The sequence below is a fragment of the Tursiops truncatus genome, chromosome 19, assembly GCF_011762595.2.
Source record: "Tursiops truncatus isolate mTurTru1 chromosome 19, mTurTru1.mat.Y, whole genome shotgun sequence".
Classification (NCBI taxonomy): domain Eukaryota; kingdom Metazoa; phylum Chordata; class Mammalia; order Artiodactyla; family Delphinidae; genus Tursiops; species Tursiops truncatus.
Genome location: NC_047052.1, coordinates 46,339,330 through 46,355,663, shown reverse-complemented (window position 1 = coordinate 46,355,663; position 16,334 = coordinate 46,339,330). Strand labels below are relative to the sequence as shown.

Below are 16,334 nucleotides of genomic sequence, written 5' to 3'. Positions count from 1 at the left end.
TCCTGTGCTGGGGACCCAGTGGTGGCTGTGAGGACCCAGCGGTGACCCTGCCTTCACAGATCTCACAGTCCAGTGGGGAAGACAGCCCTGCCTCTGTCAGTGACAACACAGAGTGGCCAGGACTCTGATAGAGGAAGTACAGAGGGCTGAGGGACCCAGCTTGAGGAGTGAACAGGGTTCTATGGAAGAGGGTATGTCCCACCTGAAACCTCGATTGGTGAGAATGAGCCAGGAGAAGGTTCTAAGGAATGATAGCAATCTGGGCAGAAGATACCACGTGAGCAAAGGCCAGGAGGCTGGAGAGCACATAGCCCCTTTGAAGAACTAAAATCTATCCCCTACGGTTAATAACACTTTGCTCAGAGGAGAGAAGCAATCAGCCCCCAGAGGCTGTTCGAAGGATGCTAAACTGTCCAGGGTCATTGTAGAAAGTTTAAGCTTTAGTCTAAGGTGTTATGCAAGGAGTGGAGCAAGGGAGAGGTGGGGAGGGGACAGTCAGGTTTGTGTTTTGTAAAGCTTCCCTTGGCTACTGTGTGAAGGTGGGTCAGAGGATGAAAGAGTGGAGGCTGGGAACCCAGGGGGTTCCCAGAGGCAGAGAAGGGAGAGTGGGCGGGAGGGAGCCTGAGTGGACAGTTCGTTGGGGAGGGGCAGGGAGGGAGGCATCCAGAAGGAAGCCTAGGGCTATATCCTGGAGATGGGGTTTTACGGGGGCCACCCTGAGAAGGAAACCCTGGAGGAGCAAGTCTGAGAGGGGGAAGGGGAAGAATTGCCCCCTCCTTATCATGTCCCTCTTTGGAATTTACCTTTGTTCCCTAGAAACACCTTTCCCAGGCCTGAGCAAGCCAGTGCTCTCTCCCCTCCATACCCCCCCGCCCCCCCAAATCCATTCCAATCATGTACTGCTTCTGCAAACAGCTGGATGACTTGGTTAACACATTCCAACCGATGAGAACTGGTCTGAGGAGCCTTAAACCTTCCTTCCCAGGGGTGGCCTGGAGAAAACTGCCTCCTATGCCCCTTGGTGACAACTTGTTGTGGAGGTGAGGCAATGCTGGTTCAGGCTTTCAGGGCACTAGCACTGTTTTATTTCTTCCCTCTTTATTTCTTTCTGTCACATTGTCTGGGCATTTAACAAACTTTCACTGAGTGCTTGCTTTGTGTCCAACCCTGTGCTAGGTGATGCTGTGGACCAAGCAGTGGGTGACTGAGATAACCTTGATCCATATCCTCAGGAGGCCCACAGTCCAGAGACAGCCCAGGGCCAAGATGGGGGAGGCAGGGGCAGAGGAGTCAAGGCCAAGAGAGAGGAAGCACAGGACACCATGGGAGTCAGAATGGGTCCTAACTCATCCTGGAGGCTCAGGGAGGGCTTCTGAGAGGAGGAATCCTTTTGAGATGAGTTCTGATGAGAATTCTGGGTTCTGGGAATTGAGGGTGTATTTTCAGGATGGGGAAGCAAATTTAAAGATCCAGAGGCCTTTTATTTTTCTCATTTTTGAGAACTTATGTACCTGAGATTGTTGTAAACACTGGGGATAAGGCAAGAAGGAAAACAGAATCTCTTGTGTTCATGATGGTGGAGAGCACTTGAAGCCATTTTAGAAAACCTGAAAGTCAATCGGTGTGGCAGGATTGCTGGGATCAAGGAGGCGTGTGTATCAGGCCAGACCTGAAGGGCTTTGAGGCAAAAATATGAATTTGGACTTTGTCCCCAGGACAGTGGGGAGCCATGAACCAGTTTCCAGCAGCAGGGGTTGCCATCCTGAGAGAGGAAGGATGGGGCGTCAGGAGGACGTATGAGACACCACCAGAGGACACGCTGCGGAAAAGTCCTTATAAGAAGAAGGCCGCGGGGTAAAGTGTGGGGGGCAGAAGGACAGGGGCGGTGAAGGGGCGGGGTTGCGATCGCCCAGGCAACATAGGCCACGCCAAACTATTGGCTGGTCTTCAATGCGTCATCCTCCTCCGCCCCGCAGCGTCCGCCCTCGGAACCCAGGGGGCGCGGCCTCAGCGAGAGGCTTAGACCCGCCCTTCCGGAAGACGAGTGGGAGTGGGGAGTGCGAGCCACTCTTACTCCGCGACGTGGTCCAAGCTGGTATAAAGAGATCGTACAGAGCAATAATGACGATCTCCAAGCAAGGATAGTAACTGAGTTGAAAGAAACAGCGTTGATATACCCTCCACTCTAGAGACGTGGCCCCGCCTCCCAGCGAGTTGCAATCCTTTAAATGGTCCGCGGAGCAAGGGAGGGGAGGACCGGTGGGGCGTCTCCCGGCGACGGCCTGGGGGCCCCGCCCAACTAATCCGGGCCTGGCGGCGAGCAGCACTCCAGCCAATCGTGGCTCGCGGCTTGGCTCCCGGGCTGAGCTGGGTGGGCCTGAGGCCAGACTGAGAGTCCCCGGGGAGGTGAGCGAGGGCCCTACCCAGCACTGGAGGGTCGCAAAGCTGCGGGCGTTCCCGGAGGTGGTCATTGCGAACCTGGTAGCGGAGGTGAGGTGTGGCTGCCTGGCTTGGGATCAGCCTTGGGTTGGGAGAGGAGGAGGCGCGCCTCCGAGAGTTGCGGAGGCGGGGTACTGGCGGGAGTAGGGGGCACAGATTAAGGGGAGGGTTAGGGACCGGAGTTTCGAGATCCTGGACGGAAGGCGAAGTTTTGGGGGCAGGATCTTCAAGTGAAGGGAGTTTGAAGCTGGGACATGGGGTGTTTGGAGAAGCAAGAAAACTAGAGAAGGAACTTTTGGGGTAGGAAATCTGAAGATTAGGACAATTCGGGCCTCCGGGACGGGTTGAATTCGGGGTTCTAGTGTTCAGGAAAAGGTGTGAGGGGTTGGGCTGGGATCCCAGGCATTTGGAGAAGCGCGAGAACTAGGGGCAAGGACTCTTGGTCTCCAAGACGCCGTGTCGGAGAGGGGGTGCTGGGGAGAGTTCCCTGTCAGGTATTGGAGCCAGAGGGGGAGACTGGAGGTGAAGTCGAGAAGCGTTTGAAAGACGGGAGAACAGGGGAAGTTGACGGGGGAAGGTCTCAAAATTGAGATACCTAGTGTCCCGAACGGAGTGCGTCCTAGAGCACTTGTAAATCTTTGAGAATTATGTTGGGGTCTGGGTCTCTGAACCCGAGGGCAGTTTGAGGGGAAAATCCAGGACCTTCTGCGGTCCGAAGAAAAGCAGTTTCACAGCCCGAGTCTGGAGTGGGGGAGGGGTGTTCCGGGCTTGGAGCTCAGACCCTCCGCCCTGGAGGCGGTGGAGGGCGGGGCTCGGCAGGCGCCCGGCCGCTGGACGTCCGGGTTCCCTTCCCCCACGTACTGCGGGCCCCTCTGCGCATGCCTTGGGGGAGGGCGGGGAAGGTTAGTCCCTGCGGCGTGCGGAGCCCTCCGGGAATTGTAGTGCGTGCTCAACGTCAGTGCGTGTACCTGGTGGCTATTGGCCCACATTTCCCAGAAGCCTCTGGGCCAAATTGGGGCGTGTCTGAATGCTGAAAGGAGACTCCGTAGAGGGGCGGGGCCTGTAGAGGGCCGACGTCTGGTTGGATGGGCCGATAGGGGCGGGGCTTGGCTTGAGTCGAGTTCTAGCAAGTTTTCCTGCGGGGCGAGCGCTGGGATAATCTGAAGGCACCCGCGAGGGCCTGAGGGAGACTCCTTCACTGTCATTGGGCGCGCTTCCAAGTCAGTTAGCGAGAGGGCATGGACAGAGAAACATCTTACCTGTGAAAGAAGAGTGTCCATAGATAGGTGCCCTTACAGGGCTCCAGGTGGTTGGAATATAGTAGGCACTCAACATATCGAATGAATAAATGGCAACTAACTCTTGTTCATTAAGTGTGTAATGTCACATTACTTCCCGAGATCACACAGCTGAGCAGTGTGAAAGGAAGAATTCAAACCCAGGATTTTCTGCTTTGAGGCCAGGTCTCTGTACTCAACCCCTGTCTTGTGTATGTCACATTTGAAGAAGGGTATTGTGGAAAGAACAGCTTTAAGATTTAGGGGGACTTGAGTTAGTATCCTCATCTTGCAGATGAGGAAGTTGAGTCTCAAGGCGGTAAATTCACTATTTGAGCCCACATGGGCAAGTAAGTGGGATTCAAACCCAGCTGTTTAAGTCCAGATCTTGTTTTCTTTCTTTTTTCTTTTTTAATGTGGATTTTTTTTTTTTTTTTTTTTTTGCGGTACGCGGGCCTCTCACTGCTGTGGCCTCTCCCGTTGCGGAGCACAGGCTACGGACGCGCAGGCTCAGCGGCCATGGCTCGCAGGCCCAGCCGCGCCGCGGCATGTGGGATCTTCCCGGACCGGGGCACGAACCCGTGTCCCCTGCATCGACAGGCGGACTCTCAACCACTGCGCCACCAGGGAAGTCCTATGTGGATCATTTTTAAAGTCCTTACTGAATTTGTTACAATATTGCTTCTGTTTTATGGTTTTCTTTTTTTATTTTCTTTTTTTGGCCGCGAGGCATGTGGGGTCTTAGCTCCCCAACCAGGGACCAAACCTGCACCCCCTGCATTGGAAGGCGAAGTCTTAACTACTGGACCGCCAGGGAAGCCCCCCAGATCTTGTTTTCTTTTCTTTTCTTTTTTTAAATTATTTATTTTTGGCTGCGTTGAGTCTTCGTTGCTGTGCGCAGGCTTTCTCTAGTTGTGACAAGCGGGGGCTACTCTTCGTTGTGGTACATGTTTCTCATTGCTGTGGCTTCTCTTGTTGCGGAGCACAGGCTCCGGGCCCATGGGCTTCATTAGCTGTGGCACGCAGGCTCAGTAGTTGTGACGCACGGGCTTAGTTGCTCCACGGCATGTGGGATCTTCCTGGACCAGGGCTCGAACCCGTGTCCCCTGCATTGGCAGGTGGATTCTTAACCACTGTGCCACGAGGGAAGTTCCAGATCTTGTTTTCTTAATCATATACATTTACTCTCCTCCTTAGCCTTGTGGGATTCATGCTCTCTCCATTTTATAGATGCAGAAACTGAAGTTTGGATCATTACAAATCAACAGCAACCATACAGGAGATTCAGGGTTTGAACTAGCCTGGTGTGTCTAACTTGCCCCTCTTCTCTCCACAGGGCATCATGGTAGGAGGCTTGAAGAGGAAACACTCAGATCTGGAGGAGGAAGAGGAGGATGAGAAGTGGGACTGGGGTCCAGCAGGCCTGCGGAGCTACCAGCAAGCCCTGCTCCGTATCTCCCTAGACAAAGTCCAGCGAAGCCTGGGCCCCCGAGCACCCAGCCTTCGCAGGCATGTCCTCATCCACAACACCCTCCAGCAGCTCCAAGCTGCGCTTTGCCTGACTCCTGCACCTGCCCTGCCCCCAGAGCCCCTCTTCCTGGGCGAGGAGGACTTCTCCCTGTCGGCCACCATCGGCTCTATTCTCAGGGAGCTGGAGACCTCCATGGATGAGACCGAGCCCCCTCAGAATCCAGTGGCTCCCCCAGGCCCTCAGAATGAAGTGCTGCCCCAGCCCGATCCAGTCTTCTTAGAAGCTCTGAGCTCCCGGTACCTGGGGGACTCTGGCCTGGATGACTTCTTCCTGGACATTGACACATCTGCAGTGGAGAAGGAGCCTTCACTGGCCCCACCAGAGCCTCCTCACAACCTTTTCTGTGCCCCAGGGTCCTGGGAGTGGAATGAACTAGATCACATCATGGAAATCATTCTGGGATCCTAAAACTTTGATGGGGGGGGCTTCCTCATCGCAGCCTTGGTGGGCTGAATCCCTGGATGCAACTGTGTGTGTGTGTGTGTGTGTGTGTGTGTGTATGTTTTGATGGGGGCCCTAAGCAGTGGCTGTGGCCTCCTCCCATTTCAGGGTTCCAAATTGTCTCGCATGTATGTGTGTGTCTGGTTATCGCAACCTTCTGTGAAGGTGGGTCTTCCTGAATTAATTTATCTGTTCCAAATGCCTTAATGAGACTCTGTTTCTGGGAGTCTGGTTTCCCACTTCCACATTTCTTCTGCCTTTCCCTCCAGTTCCTACTCCCCTTGTGTCCACTGGGGCCTCAGGGAAGATAGTTTGGGCCTGTCAAAGGATGACAGGGATGTGCGCCCGATTGCTATGGAAACCCAGCCTCTGCCTCTTGCACCTCCAGGTAGTGGGAGGGGCAGGCCTCCTCCCCACAGGCTGAACCCCACCTCCTTCACAGGACCGCAATCCAAGCAGCCTCCTGATTCATGACCAGGCCGGACCACGTGCAATAGGGTGGAAACCAAACTGCTCCATGCCACATTATTTAAAAGAAAGGCGGGTTTTGTGGTGGTTTTTTGTTTCTGTTTTTGTTTTTTGATTGTTTGTAATGATTTTTTTTTTTTTTTAAATAAAAGTACTTTGGAAGGAGTGGTGTTGCCTAAAGTTTCTAAACTTCAGTGGGTCAGTGGGAGGGACCTGGTAATTTCCCTAGACTCCTGTACCCCTTCCCTGTCAAAGGTGGGGCAGGTATATTATTAAGCATAACATTTATTGAACGCTTTTTAAGAGCACTGTTCTACCTACTTTATTTGAATTAAGTCATCTAATCCTCATGATTATACAGAAATAGGAGGAGCTTGAGATTCAGAGAGGCCAAGTCACTTCTCAGGGTCACACAGCCAGGAAGACTGAGGACCAAGGAGCTAGAACTCAAATTCAGTCTACCTCCAGAGCCTTCTTAACAATTGTATTTGTTGCTTCTTTGTAGATTTAGATTCCCCAGACACATGGGTGGACACAGGAGAGAGAAACTGGGTCACATGAATTACATGTCAAATGATAGAGCCCTCTGGCACGTAAAAGTCAGCCCTTTCATTGTATGAAATGTGCTGTTGAGGCCCAGAGGAGAAAGAAAATGCCCAAAGACCCCCAGTACTAACAGCAGATCTTTCTAGAGAACTGTTGGCTAGGAAGCAGAGTAAAGTTAATGGTTCTAATGATTTATTTAGGAGGGGCAAGCCCAGGCTGGTGAGAGTGAAGGGAAAAAACGGGAGGCCAGGGAAGATGTGTTGAGATACACTGCTGCAGGGACTTCCCTGGCGGTCCAGTGGTTAAGACTCCATGCTTCCAATGCAAGGGGTGCAGCCAAAAGAAAGATATATTGGCTAGGCCTCCACAAAGACCTTTGAAGACATGGCAGCAGGTAAGGTTACACAGCACTTAGGGACTTTTCTAGAAGGGTTGCAAGGAGAAGCCGCACCTGGGTGTAACACAAAGGGAATGGAGGGGGATTTTGCCTTTGTTTTCTGGCTCAGAGCCAGATTCTCACCCTGAGAGGGGCATTGCATCTAAGTCTGAAAACAGCTGGGTAACTAACAGGTGGGTGCCAAGCCGGAGAAAGAGGAGGTGGTCAAGGGATCTCAAGAAGGTACATGGGGTCCACATTGAGATGTGGATGCCCAGTGGATCGTGTCTAACTCCTAGTTAAAACTTTCGGTGACTTCTCACACTCAGAATAAAATCCCAACCCCTGCAAGGCCTATCTTGCTTCTTACTTCGCCAGTTTAATCTCCCATTCTCCCCTCCCTCACGCAACTCCTGTTGGCCCCAGGGCTTTTGCACTTGCTGTTAACAGCGCAGAGGACACTTCCTCCATAGTTTCACCAGTCTAAATGTCCCCTTCTCAGAGAGGTCTTCCCTGCCCTTCCTAGTTCAACATGACCAGGTGCACCCCCAACCCAGCCCACTTCCCATTGTTTGATTTTCTTAGTAGCACCTATCCGATCTCAAGTTATTTATGACCTCTTTATGCTTAGGCTCCTGGTCTGTTGGAGAAATCTCTCAGAGAGAGGGGTCATGCTGTAGTGCATAGAACTATGCTCGGCACAGACAAGCACTCAAATTTTTGTTGTTGTTGTTGTTGTTGTTGAGAAGGCGAACTCCCAACTTTGCAATGGCCAAGCCTCCTTCCCACCTCCCTCAACTCATCTCCCCCACACCATTCTCTGCTGTTCTTCAAACACACCATGTCCCACCCTCAAGACCTGGAGTAACACCTACCTCACTGAGCGATCATGCCAAGTGTGTAAGAGGGCGTCTGATGCACACCAAGTATTCCAATAATTGCTCAAGTTTACTGAGTGCCTACTGTGGACCTGGCACTCTTGCAGGCACTTGAACAAAGCAGAGTTCCCGCTCTCATAAAGCATCATAGTGGGAGACAGCTGAGTGTTTACTGAAATGAACAGTAAAATGTAGTCTGTCTAGTCTGTCCAGGGGTGATAACTGCTGTGGAGAAAGAGCAGGAGAGTGATGGGGGTGTTGCTATTTAGATGGGATGGCAAGAGAAGGCCTCACTGACAGGATGACATTTGAGAAAGACCTGAAGGAGGTGAGAAGGGAGCCATGTGAATCTGTGGGGAAACAATCCTTGTGGCAGGAACACAGTGCAAAGGCCCTGTGGTCAGAGCATGAGTGGAGTGTTTGAAGGACCATTTGGAGGTCTGTGTGGCTGGAGTAGAGGGAACAAGGGGGAGAGTACTAGGAGATGAGATGAGAAAGAGTTGAGGGGGGCAAATCGTGTAGAGTCTTGTGGGAGTCCCGTAGGGAGCATTTGAGCTTTACCCTGAACCCTGAGTGAGATGGAAGGCATGGGATGGCATTGAGCAGTGGAGGAAGGAGATCTGACTCACTTTTACATGGACTCTCTTTGCCCTAAAGATACAGGAGTGAAGAGGAATCATGGAGCTTGTTAGGACCACAGTGAGTCCAGAATGGGGAGCACCCCAACTTTCCAGATCATCACACTGAGGCGCAGAGAGGCCCAGCTCCAGTCGTCAAGAAACTGGCAAGGTAAGTGGAAAGGCTGGCCCTGCAGAGGGAAACGGGTCCCTGAGGGCAGAGTCCGCGTTCCGCAAGCTGCCCTCCCCGCCGGCCCCGCGGTGGGGGATGGGCCTCGATCCCTCCCACCTGCCCACTCTCCGCCCCGAGCTGGATGCCCGGGAGCCCCGCCGGCGCCTCCTCTCTCCCCAGGGGCCAGGTGGGGCGGCCGGCGGGGGGCGGGGCGCTCCCCCGAACCCCCCTCCCTCCTCCCCAGCTGGCGGAGGCTCCGCCCCAGGGCTGCCTGGCCAGTGGCTTCGCTTCTGGTTTCATTTCCCAAGGCCCGGGCTCTCTCCTTTTCCCTTCCCCCAGCCCTTTGAATTCCTGGCTCCTTTTCCACTTTCTGGTCTCAGCTCCAATGTCACCTCCTCTGGGAGACTCTCCCGGACCACCCTGGCTACAGGCACCGCTCTCCCGGCCTCTCTATTACCCCGTCCTATTTGTATTCTCCAAGTCACTGAACAGAAGCAGAAAGTATCTTCCTCATTTATTCATCTTCCAGGGTCTTCTCAGAATGAAAAACAAAGGTCCAAAGAGTGCTCTCAGCAGCGGTCCCCAACCTTTTTGGCACCAGGGACCGGTTTCGTGGAAGACAATTTTTCCACAGACGTTTGTGTGTGTAGGGATGGTTCAGGCGAGCGATGGGGAGCGATGGGCAGCGGCAGATGAAGCTTCGCCCTCCCGCCACTCACCTCCTGCTGTGCGGCCTGGTCCCTAACAGGCGGGGGACCGGTACCGGTCCGCGGCCTGTAAGTTGGGGACCCCTGCTCTAAAGGGCCTGAAAACTTCTCTGACCTCTTCCCTGGCAGCAGAAACAGCACCTCTCAGCCCAGGGCCTTTGCAGTGGCCCTTTCCTCTGGCTGGAACACTCTTCTTCCACAGCTTTACTACCTCTCCCACTTCATCAAGTCTCCACTCGATGTCACCTCTTCAGAGACCCCTCCGCCACCACCAGCTGCCTGTCCAAACAGCACACCCTTTCATTACTCTCGTCCTGCTCTGCTTTTCCATTTCCCTTGTCACCTTCTAAGATACTAAGTAATTGCTTTATTAAGTTTATTATTGTCCACCTCCTCATATCAGGGATTTTTGTTTATAATTTTACTGCCATATATTCAGTGCCTAGAACAGTGCCTGGCACACAATTTATTTGTTTTCATATTTCTTTTTCCACCCCATCCATCCCCTCATCCATAAGAAGAGAGGCTCTGTGAGGCGATTCCAGAGCTGTAGCCCCATTGTCTACAACAGTGCCCACAACATAGTAGATGCTCAATAAACCACACGTTAATCAAACTCAGACTTCTTCCCTTTATGACCTGGAAAGACCCACTTGGAGACTCTGAGTCTCCTTTTTCCCGGGCCAAAAAGATAGGTTGTGAGGGAAATTATGTGAGTTTGCCTAGCAGATTAGCATTTTACTTTTTTTATTATGAAAAATTTCAAGCACAGAGAAATGATAGAAAAAAAAAAGTATGCCTTCTGAGCACTTGAATACCCTCCCACCTAGATTTAATTTTCAACATTTTAAGTTTCCTTTACCTGCAGATGTGTATGTACATTTTTTCTTTTGCTGAACCATTGGAGAGTAAACTGCTGACATTTTGACATTCTACCCCTAATTAATAGCTCAGCAGACATCTCTTAAGAGTAAGGACACTTGCCTACAAACCACAATCCTTTTTCACATCTAAGAGAATTAAGAATTCCCTAATATTATCTAATATTCAGTCTATATTCAAATTTTCCCAGTTTTCTCAAGAAGGTCTTTTGTAGAAGTTTTTACGCCCAAATCAAAACCAGAATCTAATGCAGGTTCACATGCCTATTTGGTTGTAATAAATAAATTATATAGTATCTTTTATTCTGAAACTTCCTCCCCCTCAACCCCACCAATCCCTTCTTGTGATTTCTTGAAATTGAATTTTTGGTAGAACAACCCAGTTGTGCTGTAGATGTCCCATATTCTGTTTTTGTCTGACTGTGTTTGTGTTTAATTTTGTACATGCGAATTCAACTCTTGCAGAAACCCTATGTGGCAGGTACTCTTTAGCTGAGTTTTTTTTTTTTTAATCTCCTTGTATAATTAAACTTTCTTTTTTTTATTTGTCTGTGCCCCACAGCATGCAGGATCTTAATTCCCTGACCAGGGCTCGAACCCGTGTCCCCTGCATTGGCAGACAGATTCTTAACCACTGTGCCACCAGGGAAGCCCTAGTTAGCATTTTTGATATCTTACTTTGGTCAGGAGTTTTATTCACAAACAGTTCTTCCCATAGGAAGAGTTAGCAAATGAGCTACTTGAAGAAGGTAAAGTCCCATTGTCGTTTTATCTGACAAGTATTAAACTCCTGCCTACTTGCGCCCCACCCTGAATGTCTCACTTGAACTAAGCACCTATGCTATTACCACAACTATTACTACTGAAAAAAAGGACACGTTACACACCACTCTGAGCATTTTGCAGGAATTGTTTTATTTAATCCTCAAAACAATCCTCTGAGCCAGACGCTATTTCTCTCACTTTAAAAGTGAGGAAACTGAGACCCTCCTAAGGGACTAAAGCACTTGCCCAAAGTCAAACAGCTACTTAGGGAATGGAGCCCAGGGTGGGATTCCAGTGGCATCCCACCCCCACCCTCCCACTCCAGCCTGTAACCAGGATTGAATACAACTACCCAGCATTTGCTGATATAGTGCTCTTATAGGTACTACCTTATTTTAATTTTCTTAACTCTCAACAGGTAGGCAAGACGACCCCCATTTAACAGATTTTGTAGGCTCAGAGACCAAGGTCACACACCGAGTGAGTGTGAGTCCGAATTTGAACCCAGGCCTAGCTAGCCTAGAGTGTAGACCCCTGTTGGGGCTGGGTGCGAAAGCAGCTCAGTTACTGGGTTTGGCAGGTGCGTGGGCAGGTGTGAGGGGTCCGCACCTTAGGAGACAAAAGCCGCACCCCGCCACTGTCCCACAGGGAAAAGAGCCACCCTACCTTCCCCCCCAACCTCACGCAGCTGCCCGGACATGCGCCCTGAAGCCAACTTCCTCCCTCTTCGAACCTGCCCCCTACAGGCTCCGCCCATCACCGTCTAGGACCAATCCCTGGATGAAGGGCGGGGTTGCCACGGGAGTGGGCGGTAGCTAAGGGAAGTCAGTAGCCTGGAGTCGTGAGCCGGAGTCAGAACTGCGTCTCACAACTCAGGCGCCGGTTGCCGAAGGGGACCGGGCGAGCGATGCTGCCGCCACCGCTTCCTGATTGGCTGCGGGTGGCACCCTCTTCGTTCTGATTGGCAGCTGGTGACCTGGGTATGTAAATGAAGGGAAGAGGCCTGGGAAAGAAGGGGTACTGGCCGCGGGGTCCTTTGGCAGGTTCGATACCCGAGTCCGGCAGGTGCGCGCCAGGGCTGCCCGGGATCGAGACGCACGGGCCTCTCTGTGCCGCCCGCCCCGGCCAGGCCGGGTGAATCACGCCGCAGCCCGGGAAGGGGGCGGAGGCGCCGGCTCCCTAGCTCCGGCTGCGTGACTCACCCGCCCCCGCCGCCGCCGCTTCTGGAGGAGTAGCCTCCACTGCCTTCCGGAAGCGAGCGGAGGCCGAGAGGGTAGAACAGCTCTCCGGGGATCCAGGCACGCTATGTCCCGGGTGGCAAGCAGAAAAGACCGCGTCCCGCGGGGCAGCGTAAAGGGTCCCGGGGTATGGGGAACCGGAATACCCGGGGGAAAGCCGGCCTAGTTCCGCTAGGGGGCGCCGGGACTGGGGAGGCGGAGTCGGGGGTGGGGGCTGAATTCCTGCGGTTCCGGATGCTCGGGTCTGCTGGGAAGGAGGCGAGGACCCAGTTTTGAGTAGTGTGAGGGGTCACTCTTAAAGTTCTGCTGGTCAAGGATCTGGGTACTGTACCCTGCAGGCTGCCTGGCTTAAAAAAGCAGGTTGGCTCAGGGGCACCCACCCCGGGGAAAGTGTGGGTCCTCAAACTTCTCTCCGTGAACCCCGTGCCCATCAGGATTTTCCGGCAGGCTCTGTCCACTCTGTCTCCCAAATAAATCCTGAATCGACCAACTTCCTTCCATGTCCACTACCGCCTTATACTCGCAAGTCATCATCTTTGCCGACCCCAAAGAGTGCAGTAGCCTTCGAATGGATCTCAGGGCCACCCTCCCCGCCGCCCCCTCGCCCCTCTCCATCCCCCTACCCCTTCCTCTTAGCAGCCAAGGGGATCTTCTGGAAACTTAATCAGTCCACAATACCACTCTCCCTGCTCAAAACCATTCAATGACTTCCCACCACACTCATAATAAAAATCGAAGCTCCTTGCCTCTGCCTACTCTCAGAACCCCCCTGCCCCAACCCCCAGCCCCTCTCTCTCTGTGCACTGACCACAGCGTCTTTTTTCAGTTCAAACTCATCCAGCCTCTAGGTCTTTCTTTGCCTTTGTTGTTCTTTATTCCCAGAATGCCTTCCCCCTGGTTCTTCCATGGCTGATTCCTTCTCATACTTGAGGACTCATTTCAATTGTCACCTCCTCAGGGGAGCCTTCCTTGACCACTCTCCAGAACCTTTTAGTATTTCCTAGCACCATCTGTACATTTCCTGTATTTGTCTATTTATTTATTGTCTGATACTATTAGTAGACAATAAATGTTTGATTAAACCATGTGAAACAATTGCTTTTGTGGGTAAAAAAAAAAGGTTGAATATTGGACATTTCACATGGTTCATCGAAGAAATAAATATTAACAGTTATTATTAATAGTACTTATTCACAGGAGTAATTGCTATGTACCAGGCACTGTTCTAAGTGCTTTTTGTATCTCATTTATTGCTTAAAACAATTATAGGAAATAGATACAATTATCATTCATGTCTTAAAGTTTCCCTAAGAAAGCCTAGGCTCAGAGAGGTTAAGTGATTTGCCCAAGATCACACGGACAGCAGTGGTCCGAACTTCACATTGGCTTTCCATAACTGAGTGACTCTTCCCTCCCCACAGATGATGCTGAGCAAGGGCCTGAAGCGAAAGCGGGAGGAGGAGGAGGAGGAGGGGAAAGAAGCCCTGGCAGTTGACACCTGGTGGCTGGATCCTGGCCACCCAGCAGTGGCACAGGCACCCCCAGCCGTGGCCTCCAGTTCCCTCTTTGACCTTTCGGTGCTCAAGCTCCACCACAGCCTGCGGCAGAGTGAACCAGACCTGCGGCACCTGGTGCTGGTAGTGAACACACTGCGGCGAATTCAGGCGTCCATGGCACCCACAGCTGCCCTGCCACCTGTGCCCAGCCCGCCTACAGCCCCAGGCATAGCTGACAACCTGCTGGCCAGCTCTGATGCCGCCCTCTCAGCCTCCATGGCCAGCCTTCTGGAGGACCTCAGCCATATTGAGGGCCTGAGCCAGGCTCCCCAGCCCCTGGTAGATGAGGGGCCACCAGGCCGCCCCACTGGGGGAGCCCCACCCAGCTTGGGTGCCTTGGACCTGCTCGGCCCAGCCACTGGATGTCTGCTGGACGATGGGCTTGAGGGCCTGTTTGAGGACATTGACACATCCATGTATGACAGTGAACTTTGGGCACCAGCCTCTGAGGGCCACAAATCCAGCCCTGAGGATGGGCCAGGCAAGGAGGAAGCTCCAGAGCTGGATGAGGCCGAACTGGACTACCTCATGGACGTGCTGGTGGGCACACAGGCACTGGAGCGGCCATCAGGGCCAGGGCGCTGACTCCCCCAGAGCTGGGATGTTGATCTGGTGTCCAAACTGAGCCTGGTGGCTGGACCAACTCTCCTTTGAAAGACACAGCTGGCTTCCCTAGAGAGGGGCTTTGGAGAGAAAGAATCCAGTCCTGGGCAACTTCACCTCCGCCCTCTGGTCTCTGGCTGATGGGGGTAGTCTGGAATTGGCCCTTGTGATGAAATGACAGGGCCTGGTGGCTGGAATGTGACTGGACCAGGCCCACTGCTGAGTCCCTGGAGGCACAGCTTGGTATACTCTTTCCCTGAGGTGGGAAAAGACCCCAACCAGTTTTTTTGAAATTAAAGCCAGTCGTGGGAAGTCTCAAGTCTGTGTATTGCTTTATTTCTGGGCTAAGGCGAGGGTGATAAAATAACCTCTAACATTTATTGAGCCGTGGACACCCAGCACAGTTCTAAGCACTTGACACGTGTTAACTGATTTAATTCTCATCACAAGATGGGCATGTTATTAGCCCCATTTTATAGTTGAGAAAACTGAGGCTCCAAGAAGTCATCACTTGAGGAGATAGGTTTCAAAGTTTACTGCTTTTTGTTCTGAGAAGCAGACCAGTTAGGTCTGGTAACTGGCCCTCTGTTACTCCTGGGATATACTCAGCCAGGTCTCCCTGATGTGGCTGTGTGTATACAAGGTGGTGGAGGAGGAGCCCCGGGCCACTATTTAAAAATGAAATCTAGTCCTTGCCTGGAGTCCACCTGTGTGTCTTGGGGGCTGGGGTGGGGGCAGATGGGAGCTTTCAGAATGAGCCAGAAATAAAAGCACAAAGCTAAAGGCTGGATGGATCCTGTCCTTGGAGCGCTGACTGAGAGCCAGCTCTCCAAAAAAACGCTGAAAGAAAGGGACCCTCCAGCAAGTTTTAAATAAAATCCACTCTGGGTCTCAAGTCTCTCTTTGGGCAAGGGATAAGGCAGCTTGGAAGCTGATTCCGAAATAAAGTCACCAGGTGTGGTGGCTTGACAGAACGGCAGGCGATCCTGCTTTCCTTCTAGCTGGGGCCACCTGCCTGACAGCCTGTGTGATAGGGTTGGCCTGAGCGCCGGGTGTCTGCGCCGCCCCCGCCGTCCAGCCGCATTCCTGGCCCCGCTGGGAGGGGCCCGCACACTCAGAGGCCTGGCAAGGGACCCAGGCAGCGTCCTTCCTGGCGGCCGTGGGGGCAGGGCAGCGCCCGGGGTACGGGACGGGGGGGAGGGGCACGATGAAAGCTGCATCTGGGGAGGGTGGAGGTGGGTTGGGGGGAGGGGCAGAGGGTCGGACGGTGACCTGAGGGGCTGGCTGCACTTCGAATGCGGGAAGCCCCGGCTAAGGGGCACTAAAATCGTGGGGCTCGGGTGCCTCCACTCTGGCCGGAAGCTTCAGGGAGGCTGAAGCTGGGGTGGAAACGGGGGGGTTGGGAAGGGAGGGGGGACAGGGGAGGGAGAGAGGCAGGCTGCTTCGGCCGGCCACTCGGGCCTGGAAGGGGCGGGCAGAGTGGAGCTTCCTGGAGGAGCGGAGGAAGTCGTGCCCATTTTTGGAAGTGGATGGGATGGCCCCGGGTGGGGAGTGGAAATGGCCCAAAGGGAGCTGGTGCCCAGGCTGAGGATCCTCCGGGTGCCTGACTCCAACACCTGGTGACTCCAGCCCCTAGGCCATGGGACTCAAACTCGGTTTTAACCCAGACCCAGACCTTGGGAGTTTAGGCTGAGCGCAGCAATGCCCCCTGGTGCCCAGTCTGGGGGTCTGTCCTGCCACTGCCTTAGATTCCCAGTGGTCAAGGAGTCCCCAGCGTGGGGTCAGCAATGCGTTCTGTTTACAACACCCTGAGGACCTATTTCTGATGTCTCTGGGTGC

General features: G+C 53.1%; 2 protein-coding genes across 5 annotated transcripts; both read left to right on the top strand.

Moving 5' to 3' along the window:
- The first annotated feature begins 29 nt into the window (after window positions 1-29).
- SERTAD3 (SERTA domain containing 3) lies at window positions 30-6,321 on the top strand. Of its 3 annotated transcripts, none has more exons than XM_033845985.2 (2): window positions 30-1,854; window positions 5,053-6,321. In XM_033845985.2, the coding sequence occupies exon 2, from the start codon at window positions 5,059-5,061 to the stop codon at window positions 5,653-5,655; it is 597 nt and encodes a 198-aa protein (XP_033701876.1). In that variant the 5' UTR covers window positions 30-1,854; window positions 5,053-5,058; the 3' UTR covers window positions 5,656-6,321. The 3 variants fall into 3 exon arrangements, with proteins under 3 accessions (XP_033701876.1, XP_033701878.1, XP_033701877.1); XM_033845987.2 differs by lacking the exon at window positions 30-1,854 and adding an exon at window positions 1,930-2,406; XM_033845986.2 differs by lacking the exon at window positions 30-1,854 and adding an exon at window positions 1,932-2,490.
- A 5,598-nt stretch (window positions 6,322-11,919) lies between these two features.
- SERTAD1 (SERTA domain containing 1) lies at window positions 11,920-14,814 on the top strand. 2 transcript variants are annotated; one of them, XM_033844790.2, is made up of 2 exons: window positions 11,920-12,078; window positions 13,758-14,814. In XM_033844790.2, the coding sequence occupies exon 2, from the start codon at window positions 13,758-13,760 to the stop codon at window positions 14,475-14,477; it is 720 nt and encodes a 239-aa protein (XP_033700681.1). In that variant the 5' UTR covers window positions 11,920-12,078; the 3' UTR covers window positions 14,478-14,814. The 2 variants fall into 2 exon arrangements, with proteins under 2 accessions (XP_033700681.1, XP_033700680.1); XM_033844789.2 differs by lacking the exon at window positions 11,920-12,078 and adding an exon at window positions 12,116-12,463.
- Window positions 14,815-16,334: the final 1,520 nt, after the last annotated feature.

Coding starts and splice junctions, on each gene's coding strand:
- SERTAD3 (XM_033845985.2), top strand. CDS start 5,059: ATGGTAGGAGGCTTGAAGAGGAAACACTCAGATCTGGAGGAGGAAGAG.
- SERTAD1 (XM_033844789.2), top strand. CDS start 12,404: ATGTCCCGGGTGGCAAGCAGAAAAGACCGCGTCCCGCGGGGCAGCGTA. Junction 12,464..13,757: donor GCAGCGTAAAGGGTCCCGGG/GTATGGGGAACC, acceptor CCCTCCCCACAG/ATGATGCTGAGCAAGGGCCT.